The sequence below is a fragment of the Limulus polyphemus genome, unplaced genomic scaffold (assembly GCF_000517525.1).
Source record: "Limulus polyphemus unplaced genomic scaffold, Limulus_polyphemus-2.1.2 Scaffold607, whole genome shotgun sequence".
NCBI lineage: Eukaryota > Metazoa > Arthropoda > Merostomata > Xiphosura > Limulidae > Limulus > Limulus polyphemus.
The window spans coordinates 56,901-69,977 of NW_013666217.1; the positions used below are offsets into that span (position 1 = coordinate 56,901).

Below are 13,077 nucleotides of genomic sequence, written 5' to 3' on the forward strand. Positions count from 1 at the left end.
TTTACATCCTCTACGTGGTAAAATTCATGAGGCTTAGCAACCTACGACAAAGAGGTCATAACTAGTAGATATAATTGTTTGCTTTACTTCTTTATTTACTGTTCTATGTTTTAAGAAAAATAAGTTTAGGAGCTTATTTGTAAATAGAAATAATGTAGACACATATATAATGTATAATAGTTGAAATGTGACTGTATTTTACAAAATACTAGTCCACTAAAACACAGCCAAGACAGGTCATTTTGTAAAGACTAAAGGTCAGTTATATGTTATTGGACATAGTAACACGATTACACGTGCACCACATCATTGCAACATCTGTATTGTTAGCCAGGCACAGCTGGAAGGTCAATATAATAAATATATAATGTTAAGCGATTTAAGCTATTTAGACAAAAAATGTGTTTTAATGTTATAATTTGTAGTCATTCTAGAACGAAAAATGCATAATTTATATTCTTTTCCTAATTTTTTATTGAGGTTATGAAGTCAGTCATATCGAATCAACCAGTAGAGAAACATACTAGTGAAAATAAGAAATAATATATAGTTTTTCTACAAAAATTTTCTTATAATTATCTGGAGATTATAAAGAATTTGCATGTGAAATTTGAAAACGTACTAATGCATTAAAGTATTTTTAATCTTAAAAAATAAATTGTTTTGCATATTGGATAATCAAACATTCTGAAAGAAAAGGTATACGAGAAAATCTTTAAGTAAAAAATCATAATACTTAATTTCAAAACCTGATATTTTGTGTATGAAAAACATGTATATGTTTACCAATAACCTGCATAATTTTGTAAAGATGTGCATAGATTATCAAAACTCGTAGTATAATTACTCTCATGGATACTTTCGTGATTCCACCCAGCCCATAATGGAAAGGTTAAAGTAAACAATCAACAATTTTGTTGTTTAAATTTTATTTTGGTTGTTTTATTTCTATCACATATGATTTTAATTTAACAGTACCAAACTGAACTACTTTTGTATATATTTCAAACACAACCTTTAAAAATTGATATTTGTGTTACATGTTATGGCAAACAAGTCATATTTCTTGTTTAATGTGAAAATAATCAGACTGTCCAGAATGAATAACAACTTAAAAGTGATATTTTAGATACACTGTCCTCATTAACCTAAAGAACAAAACGTAAAAACACCAATGACCTTCACAAGTACTCTTGTTTCCAAGTTTACTGTTTGTGTTTTGTATTCCACACAAAACTACTCAAGGGCTATCTTCTGTGCTAGCCCCTCCCTAATTTAGAAGTGATAGATTAGAGGGAAGGCAGCTAGTCAACACCACCTACCATCGACTCTTGGGCTACTCTTTACCAAAGAATAATGGGATTGACCAGCACAATATAACAAACACCCCATGGCTGACCAAACGATGATGTTTAGGGACAGGATTGAAACCCACAACTCTCAGATTACAAGTTGATTGCCATAACCACCAGACTATGTCAGACCAAGTTAACTGAAGTATCATGCTAATACATTTCAGTGTTGATTATTACTTACATTTGATTTATTTTCACAGATGGGCTTCTATTTATACATTCAACATAGTACACAAAGACACTGTAGAAACTTTTTATATGTTCAGTAACTTTAGAAATTATATTACCTCATTTCATTATTGGTAAAAAACAAACACAATACATATTCATGAATGAAATAAATTGTTGATTCTAGATACCTGATATATTCTAAATTTCACCTAAGTTTATTGAAATAAATATCAATTTTTAAACTCAGGGAAATATACTATCACTATCAACATAAATGAATGTTCATTTTAAGTGTCAAGATACTGCAAATCACAAAAATGAACAACCTCAAAACCTTGATAACTTTCAACAGATGAGCTGGAGTTGGTGTGATTTTCTTGCTCATGAAGAAAATATTTACCCCTCCTAAAAAGTAACTGATCCTTCTGACTATTAGTAACACTTTTTAAGTGTACATTTACAAATAATTACATGAAACCACTACCACAACATGTTTATTCTAAATATATGTAATTATCACATTACCTTTAATTAACCACATGTTAATATGGTTAGGCACTATATTAACACACAACCATTGTTCTAATGAAATGCATATTTATACAGAATAAAACATAATACATCTTTACCATGCAGACTGCATTTATAGGTTCTTTATTTAATTTCTGTAGTGCATATTGGTGTATAAAAAGAAATCTTAATATTAGAAATAAAGGACCCTATAACACCAAATTTGTTATTTTTCTTTAATTGGACACTACGTTTTGCTTTACAGCTTCGTCAGGGGTGTTCTACTAAAACACAAACCATAACTAAGAGTACAAAGCTTCAATATATATATATATATATAGTTTGGGTGATTAAATTAGTAAAGCTTCACTGAGAACAAGAATTTCCATATTTTTCTAACACTACAGTTAATTGTTTTAAATTTTCAAACAATCTTAAGGCTTTGAAGTAATATTCTAAATTTCACATATTCTTATTTCATTTCAAGGAGCCACACTAATTGCTTTTATTATACACCAAATGCAACATTTCTTCTAACAGCAATAGGTTCCAACAGTATACCACACACACACACAAAAAAAGGTTTCAAATAAGAAGCATAACTATTTTAAAGTTAACATTTTCCTACATTGAAAATGTATTTCCAATAGGTACCTAGCTCTTCTCACCCAAAATTATCTCGACTTTGATTTGCCCTCTAAGCATACTGTGCCACCTATATTAGCACAGGTAGTTCCCTCTACTATTCTAGCACAATCCTTACCTTTGAGAATTAGCCGTTACAAACTAAAACACAGACAAATCAGTGAGGTGGAAGGATAGGAAGTAGGTCGAGCGGAGACAAATACCTATTGGAAATACATTTTCAGTGTAGGAAAATGTTAACTTCCAAAATGGTACTACCTCCTCTCACCCAAAGCTAGAATCTCACGTTGAAAAGGCGAAGGCGAGACAGCATTCATATAAGTGGACAACAACCTTCTTGAAAGAACAGGTGTGCCAGAAGAAGAGACTAAGGCACACCTGTGGGGGTATAGAAGTACTTCTAGAACAGGTATGCTCCTCGCCCAGTAAATAAACAGTAATATGTATAGGACAGAATGTATGGGGCAGGGACCATATACTCAAGGAAAAGATGTACATCACTTTGCTTTGGAGCAGTGTGGGATAACTATGGTGTGAATCAGCAAAGAGTGGACATATGAAATTTCTAGTATGCAATCGACAACAAGTCTTAAGAAATATGTGTCAAGGCAAGTCCTGGAGCAATCTTCCCCTAAAAAAATTAATAAAAGTCATAGTTAGGTGCCAGATAATGTTATATAGGCATAAGTGTCTAGTGCTAAAGTACAGGAAATTGCATACAAAAAGGCAATCTGTGGTCCGGCCAGACCAAAAACATCCAGGGGAAGTGCCTTGGGATATATTGGATTATGCCAAGTGTGAGTAAAAACAACAGTGGAAGCACCTTGCATAAGATACAGAGATCAACAAGTGCAGTACGCCTGGGCAAAGAACATCCAGGGGAAGTACCTTGGATATATAATATTATGGCCAAGTGAGGTTCACCTTGGCAAAGAACATCCCAGGAAAGCACCTTGGGATATGTAAGATATTGCAAGTGCAGTCCATCTAGGCAGAAAGCATACAGTGGAAGAGCCTTGCATATATAGGGTTAGTCCAAGTATGGCATCCCTTGGAAAAAACATCCAAGAGAAGCGCCTTGGAATTATATCGAGAAAGTCAAGTGCAGTCCAACCAGGCAGAAACATCAAGTGGAAGTGCCTTGCATAAACATGCATATTGTGATCAACAAGTGCAGTCAGCCTGGACAAAACATCCAGGAGAAGCACCTTGGATCCAGAATAGTATATTATTGCCTATCCAATAATTATAATGACAATAACCTTCTTCTTGCTGAGTGGGTACTTATAAGTTGAGACTTTTATTTCTTTCATTGTACAACCACATTCAGGAGGATACTTCCATGGTCCACCACTCCAGCAACTGGGAACCGAAGTGGTAAAGACTCTTGTGCTCCACTAGAAGAAAAAAAGGGGTGGGGGAGAGTATGCATTGGAGAGTCTAGAGGAATGACACAATAGAGACTGTGCAATGGGTGTCTGCAATTCCCTATTTTGAAAAGCAGAAAGACCCATATTGTAAGAATCACGAGTCAGTGGGAATGGGCAAAAATTCCCATCTGCTTTACTCATGAAGTTCATGAGTGACACTCCTTTATATACAATACACTGATAATAAAATTTTGATATATAGATATACATACCACGGAAAAAGCGTCCAGTGGTCTTACAGAAACACCCCATCTCTACAAAGAGTGTGCTACGAATGTATTAGGAGTTGTCCACATACTTGCTTGAACAATCTCCTCCAAAGGTCGACGGATTCAAGCATCTAAGGACATAGTTAAGTGATGAATTTGGTGTGATGAAACACTGTGCAGCTGGCAACTATACATGGACAAATCTGAATACACTAGCCGTATGAGTTGCTGAACCCAGCCAGTAAGGGTAAGAGAAGATAGGTCTTGGGAAACAGAGAGATTCCAGGGAATAAATAGGCGGGAACGGGAGCTAGGAAAGGAGGCAGTACCAGACACATAACAATGCAGGGAACTCTCAGGAAAGAGAAGATGATCTGGATCCGAAAGTGAGTACAGGTGTGCAATAGACAGTAAGGAAATGGCAGAAAAGGCAAAACAACCTTCATGGGCAGCAGCTTCCTCAGGAAGGAAGGAAGGGCCTGATCCAGATGAAGGATAACATAAGAGGAATGGTAAAGGACACAGGAAATATTAATGGAATAAATATTGGAATGACGATGACCACATGCCCGGAAGAGAAGGAAATGGGCCTTAAGGGAAAGATGGTACAAGGAACATATAGCAACGGGTTCAAAGGAAGAACTAGACAGGACATGAAGAACAATATTGAGATCCCAAACTGGAAGAACAAAAGGATGTGGAGGACAAACAAGAAGAAAGGAACAGAAAAAGGATGGAAATAATCAGGGAGGCGAAAGCTTTATGGGATCAGTAGAAACAGAACGTGTTTGACGGAGCAACCCGATAACTACCAACTATTGACATGAAGAAACCCTGATCAAACAACTACGTAAAGAATTGGGACAGATGCAGAACAGAAGGACTGAAGCCAAGGCAAAAGAACCACCATCTAAAGGTACATGGACAATGAGGAAGGCTGAATGGTACAGGTAAGGAAAGACACTACACGAGGAGTGAGTCCCTGAGATGAGGCGAGGGACTGGACAAAATCCATGCATGAAGACAGAGTTTGGTGATGTCTGGATGAAATACGTCTGATCGCGATTGTCAGAAAAGTGACCTGGACAGAGTTAAGGGCAGGAGCTGTTGTTCCAGTAAGGGCCAGATCAGAGGGAACCACGTATGATCTGGGCAATACGGAAAAGTTAGCAAAACACGACAAGGAGTGGTCTGGACGATGGAAATGACCCTGGAGATTAGTCTGAGAGGAGGGTAGGCATATAGATGAAGACTCCTCCAATCCTGACTGAATGCATCCACCCCCAGAGCTGAGGGGTGTGGAACAGGAGACCAAAAGAAATGTAGTTTGGAATTCCAGTGAGTGGCAAATGCAACTGTATGTGGTGTTCCCAGGCAAGAACACACCCACTGAAATACTTGAGGATGAAGGGACCACTCCATAGGTAGAACTTGGTTGGGATATGACAAGCAGTTGGCCACCAGATTCATAATTCTGGGAACATGACATACTAAGATGGTTAAATTGTAATCATGGGCCCAGTACAGGAGATTGAGTGTCTGGAAACACAGAGACCAGGAACTGGTTCCCTCCTTGTTTGGTGATATAGCTGACAACAGTGTAATTCTTGGAATGAACCATCACCACCTGCCCTCAGAGGAGCGAGAGGAAATGAGGCATAGCTGACGAACAGTCAAAAGTTCGAGGAGGTGGATATGGAATGTAGTTTCCATGACTGACCACAACCCCGAAATCTCCCTGAACTTGAGGGAAGCTCCCCAACCTACCTAGGAAGCATCTGTGAACAGGTGAACATTGAGATGAGGCAAAGGAATTGAATTGATCAGGTGACTGGCAAAAGGCTTGGGACAATAACTGTAATGAGGATATAATGTGCAAAGAGAGTGGTCAGGGCAAGATGAATCGTAGGAAACTGAGACTGATTAAAGTGGATCAAAATCCCCATATTCAAGCCCCACTGGGGGAAGAGAGAATCCAAGCACTGGGAATCCAAAAAGGGATGCGAGGCCTGCTAGTAAGCCAAAGAATATTGATCCAACAACTGGGGTGGACAGGGCATACCCGCACCCAATGATAATTTATCAGAAAAATGTTGAGTATGAATTCACTTGTTGGGTGAGGAAGGAAAAACATAATAATCAGAATGAGGTTCTTCACCTAACAAGGTAAGAGAGGAATCATGGGCTAATGATGAAACATTTAAAATTTGACATACCTGATTAATAAGGTGTAGGAACGGTGAGGTCAGTAAACTATCCTGACTGTCAGCATTAGGTGACTGACCAAAAAAAGTCCAAATTATCTTCATCCTGAATAAATTCTTTCTGAGAAGATTGTTCAGGGGGGAATGGGAGAATGAACTGACTGCCGAGCAAAAGTGTCCAACTCCCGGCAAATTAAGGCTTAAACTTCCTTGGTAGATATCGTCAACCTACCTTGCCGGGGACTAGTGACATAACTATCCTCAATATTGGTGGGAACTTAATCATCCACCACCATAAAATTTAAATTCATATTTAAAATTAGAATTCAAATTATGGAAGAATTCTTTGAAATATAAAACTAAAATCCAAAAGCAAACACTTTAAGTTGAAATTGGTGAAGGACTGAAACGCAATCACAACAAAAAGCAAGCACATGGAATGAAGTACACACATATTTATACACTGTAATGCCATTCTAGAATGTGAAGATTGTGCTAGAATAGTAGAGGAAGCTACCTGCTCTAGTATAGTGGCACAGTATGCTTAAAGGACAAATCAAGATTGAGATAACTTTGGGTAAGAAGAGCTAGGTACCTATTGGAAATACATTTTTAATGTAGGAAAATGTTAACTTTAGAGTAGTGATGCTTCTTATTACAATTATTTGAAACTTTCTGATGTACATATTAGAGAAAATGTATAGGTGCTGCAGTATGATTGGTGGAGGGTAGTCACATGATATGCACATTCTGAAATGGTGCGAAAATAAAGGGTTATAATAGACTGGTGTACTATTAGCAAAAGCTATTTTTAACAATGTTTAGAAGACAAATCTAGATCGAGATAGCTTTGGGTGAGAGAGAGAGGTTACCATTTTGGAAACATAAGTATTATTGATAAAGGACTATTAAACCATATGGTATTTTGTAGGATTTTTAAGCTCTACAATAAATATATAATATATATTTTAGGTCTTACTTACACAGGAAGACTGTGTGGAGATCCCACTTATCGTCAGCTTTGAAACAGCAATGATAAAACAACAACTAAGATGTTTGTAAAACTTGTACTGTTTGCATAAAGTATGAACATTTTGCAAGTCTTAATTTTTAAATGAAGAATTTATTTTAAAGTACTCTATGAGAAACTACAAACATTATTGCAATTTACCAGTTTTTGATATAAAAGAAGTTTTCAACATAATAGAAACATTTATATTTTACACAAAGTACAAATAAAAGCAGTAAAAATAAAAAAATCTAAGACAAGAAAATATCAAAGAAAACTTTCAAACTGAACAATAAAACTAAATTTTCTGAAACCACATATATGTAAAGATACTCATAATTACATAAATAATAACAAGTTTTATATTTACTTAGTGTATAGTAAAATTGGCTTTAGGATTTGATTTCAAGTCTTTCTTTAGGCAGCTTTTAACAAACAGTACCTGAAGCAGTTTGACCTTCAGTATTTAAAAAGATGTAGCATAAAAAGAAACTAACAAGACCTCCAACAACCTTTCTGCATAACATAGAGTATCCATAACTTGCATTATCATTATAGGATACACAAATCAAAAGTTGGAGAACACGTAAATATTGTCATAAAATAAGCCAAACAAACACTTCAGTGCATTCAAAACTAAAAATATAAAACAAAGTAGAATGGGGGTGGGGGAAGATAAAAGCACAGTCAACATTCTAATCAACAAATTTCATCAGATCTCCAAAGAATCATGAGTGAAATATTGATCATTCCCACTTGCTTTCTGAGGTTTGTGACTTAGTTTTGGAATGTAAATCTTTTGCAAGTAAGAATCCTAAATTATACTTACTAAAGAATGATCGTATGCTACCAGTGTCAAGTAAAGCAGACAAGATATATGTCATTCCTAATGTAAGAAGGCCCAGAAGAACTAAAACAAGGAACGTTTCATACACTCGTGCCATAATCCCCTGAAAAATGTAAATTACATTTTTAAAGTTCCTAAGTTCATGATATGGAATATATCAAGCAATACAAAATGTATAAGTTTATCTTGACTTTAACAATTTATTCCATAGGAATTTTCTATAAATGTCCATATTTATTTTTAACTAAGTACAGATCAAATACTCTTTGTAAATTCTATCACTTCCTCGTTCATTTCTATGTTTTTCTTCTATTAAAAACAGGAAAATGAAGATTTTGTTTCAAAAAACAATTTCTTATCAGTTGTACAAAGTAATACTTTTATTTTGTTCACAACGTCTTACCAGGTTTACCTGGCATTATCAAGTGAGATACAAGAACTGAGGCTAACAGAGTTTAATTTTACAGAAAAGGAATCACCTGAGAACCTATAACAATACTAATCTACAAGCATGTGATTAAGAACTTGCAAACTTAATAAAGTAATTTATCAATCAATTGGCAAATTTGTACCTCACCTGATGATGCCAGGTAAACCTGGTAAAACATCAACAAAATAAACAAGTTTTATTATGTACAACTGATAAAAACTATTTGTTTGTTTTATAGCAAAGCCACATTGAGCTGTGTCTACCACAGAGAAGTGAACCCATAGACTTACTGCTGTCCCACTGGGGGACAAAAATGAAGATAGAAAACTTTTACAGATACATTAATAGCATATTCATTAGACTCTTGTATCATGGTGCAAATAGAAAGTGTAAGTCTCACTTTTTTATTCTATAAAATGTGGATTGAGCATATTTGGGATAAAACTTTACAATTCTTGGGGAAACATATATATAAAACTATCCTTACCTTTTTGGAACCAGGAAGTCCCTCAGATTCAGGAAACAGGTAGGCAAATGGAAGAAGAACAAAAATGGATATATTGGAAAATAAAAAAATGTAGTTCCATAATCCTACATGAAAAACAAACAAATATAAAAGTAAATAGATATTAAAGAAAGTAATACATCAAAAATAAATAAAAAAATGACAGAATAAATATACTATGAGTTATTTCTGCAAATATAAAGTTTTTGTAGACAGCTTTCTGTAGTGTAATGTATACATCCAGAGCCTATATGACTGCACACAAGAATACATTGCAAAAGTTTTAAACTGTATAAATGTAATATGCTGTAGAAAGGAGGTGCAATGATACAATGGTTGTGGCAAAACACAAGAATGCCTTGAACAAATCTTTTGAGGACATAGGACAAAAAACAAAAAGATTCAAACTTTTGTACTATTAACCTGTATTACTACTGAATAAAAATTAATATACAGCAAGAACCATTTAATTCAGAAAACAAGAACACAGAATAAATAATAAAAGATAAGTATAAAAGAAGGAAAGATGCTGTTAAATGGTAAGTTACAGGATGGCATCGATATTATACATATTGTGAATATGTATAACATGTTCAATAATAACCTCATCATAAATCTAATTTTGTTGAAAATTACACCATTAATTGTGGAATTTTATATTTTCTAAGAGTTACTTAAACTGTGATCAGTTTCATACTGATCACAGAGGTAAATATATATTATAGTAAGTTTTATCTAAACAATACTTAATCTTTTATGGTTAAAATACTTTTGAATCACAATAGTTGAAAGCTAAATAATAGTAGTGTTAAACTGTTTACCCTGAATGAGTGAGCTGTTTAACCATTGCACATAGTAACTATTGGGATAAAATAACAGGACCTCGTTGCTAACAATGGAAATAGGCAGAAGTAAAGCTGCACCTAAAGAGATGCCCAAAGAAAATGTGCACATCCACATCCTGTAACACAAACAAAAAAACAACAACTAAGTCTTCTTTCTTTTAAGTTAGACCTGCATAATTTCCTTCAGTTTTATTTAATTTGATTTAAACATTACACAGACAAAACATTATAACAGACTAAGGTAAACATAACTTTTATTTAAAGGTTCCAAACAACCTGTTTTTTATCATATATTGAAACAAAAAATACTATAGATGTTCCATTTAAAACTGCACAAATCTGAGTCCACCACTATGAGAAGCTTAGTTTTGTTTACCCAATTTCCCCTTGTCCAGGGTCACTGATGAGAGTTGTAATTCCCCTAAATCTGTATAACTTAGCTACAAGTGGTGAATTGAATGATAGACTGGGCTTTATGTTTATTTTTTAGTATTAAAAATACACTGTTTACCTTTAGAGTAGAAAAATAATTTAGAGTTGTGGAAATTATTCATATCACCTAAGTAAACAGTGTGTGTTGGTAATTATAAAAATAAGTTCAACGTGTAAATTATTATACCATGTATTAAAATTTAACTCCACTAAAAAGCATCGTAAATGATATTTTTAAGAGTACAAGGCAAGCCAATTAATCTTATGTTTTATTAATCCTTTGACCAAATAAGAGTACATTATGTATTCACAACATTTGCATTGGATCACATTTTTTTTACAAACCTGGGTATGTTTTAATTATTCAGTAATAATAATAATTGGATAAAAATGTATTCATTTTTTCACCAAATCACAAATATATTATTATAAAACAATCAGGAAAGACATAAATAAATCATGTTGTCTATATATGTTTGTTTGATATTTTTGTGACAGGAAGATAACATTTTATACTATTTATTACATTAATTAAACTGACAGTTCCAACACACTAGATACGCTCCACCCACTTATCTATTGTTACTAAGCCCATCAAGCTTTCTTCAGATCTCTATGACAGAGAAGCAGCAAGGTGATGACTGTTTGTTGAATATCACAAACACAATTGCAATTTATTTTCTTCCCACATTTATGAAACTGTCTAAAAAGGAACTGCAAAAATGACTTAATTATTTTATGTACGAACACATTTGAACATTTTACAGCAATGAGGTGAACTATGAAGAATTAAGAAAAACAAAGCATCAAGTATAAAGACATCTGAACAAAATAAAATACTGACAATCAGTATTTCCAAGCAGATGCACCTGAAACAAGATAGGTGAAATTGTTATGCAAAGTTTAAGTATTTTCTAATGTGTTGAATAGCAATTTCAAATGTATATATTTTATTCAACTTTAAACAGTGGTATCACTGTCTGTTTAGATCCCCCCTCCTAAGAAAAAAAAAAATCACTTTTCATATAGGGCTTTTACATTATTCTTCAATTTATCAGCATTACTGGGAACCTTCTGACCCATTACATGCAAGCCATCCATTTTATCAGCTATTATCTATATAAATTAAAACAACAACAAAAACTACACATGGATTCAACAACTGGCTGCTGAAGGAGTGAAGTAAAACATGACAGAATTACAGACCAAGTAATAGTGGGAGTACCCTGTCTATCTTTATACACAAATATAAGTAAAAAAATTTATTCCAAAATAAAAAGCTATGTAGGGCTGGCTAATGAACTTTGAAAAATGAGCTAAACACGATAGGGATAGAAGTGGACATATCACTTGATCTGGCGACTAATCACATAGCAAGCTAAGCCATCTTGACTTTATGTGGAGAATAAAATCTCTACATTACTGGTATCCCCACTTTGTCTATCAAAAGCTTGGTGTTTGAATAGAATTTTAGCTTCCATCATTATACCTATCCTTTAGTTAACTTTTAGAATACTACTTTTATGACTATTTTACAACAGAGTAACATTTTAAGATTGGAAATTCTGGTTCTGTTTGTTTTGCCAGTAATATGTCCACTTCAATCCATATCTTGCTTCGTTCCTTTTTCAAGTTCAGTAGCCAGTCCTACATAGCTTTTTATTTAGAGATAAATTTTTTTCCTTGTACTTGTTTATTTTTTTATAAGATGGTGTACGTGGGTTACTAGGTTATAGAGTGTATTCTAAAGCTTTAGAAATTTTGCATAGAATAATAATAAAACAGGTATTCAAAGAGTGTGAAGACTGTTTTGCTCTATGAAATGATGATAAAATTATAGTTACTGCTAGAACTAGGTAGGTGCTAAGTCTCTTGAAGGAAGATGGTGATGAACGAAACAAATCTCAGTTTTGGCTATTCACCAGTTTTTGACCTTGGGAGCATTATGGATAGCTGAAAAGTGGCATATACATTGGAGATAGTGACTACGCCAGGTAGCTCTTCATATCTATCTTCTGATGACCTTGATTTTTTTGCCCCTTCACTTCATACATAATATATGTGTTGGCTCCCTAAAGACACTGACTGTATAGTGAGCACTGAGTATTCTACATGTTACAGTCATCTAACGTTCATCTGTTATTGGCTGGTAATTCATGTTTCACCCTGTACTTAAGCTTTTTAAACAAACACCAGATTTCTGTAAGAAAGCCAACTTCAAGAGGTAATAACATCGTTTACACTAGAATTATGATATTTTCCTTTTTTTTAATTTTGTATAGAATAAAAATAAAATAGGTAGTTAAAGATTGTGAAGATGTTTTGCTTTATCAGATGATGATAAGATTACAGTTACTACTAGAACTAGGTAGGTGCTAGAACTGTTGAAGAATGATGATGAAGAATGAAAATAAGAAATCTCGGTTTTGGCAGTTCACCAGTTTGACTTTTGGACACTCTGGATAGCTGAAAGCAGCATATACAC

At 34.1% G+C, this 13,077-nt stretch overlaps 1 protein-coding gene across 3 annotated transcripts in view; it reads right to left on the reverse strand.

The window, feature by feature from the left end:
* LOC106459432 (limb region 1 protein homolog) overlaps window positions 1-13,077 on the reverse strand; it is a 42,604-nt gene that overhangs the window by 22,371 nt on the left and 7,156 nt on the right. For 2 of the 3 annotated variants that reach the window (XR_002610570.1, XM_022385933.1), the window contains exons 4-7: window positions 10,137-10,276; window positions 9,298-9,401; window positions 8,363-8,483; window positions 7,508-7,543 (exon numbers count right to left, since the gene is read on the reverse strand). Coding sequence is in view for 2 of the 3 variants with exons in the window: in XM_022385933.1 (XP_022241641.1) it covers window positions 7,508-7,543; window positions 8,363-8,483; window positions 9,298-9,401; window positions 10,137-10,276 (401 nt within the window). In the remaining variant the exon portion in view is untranslated. The remainder of the gene's footprint in view (window positions 1-7,507; window positions 7,544-8,362; window positions 8,484-9,297; window positions 9,402-10,136; window positions 10,277-13,077) is intronic. The other variant, XM_013919052.2, reaches the window with a different exon arrangement.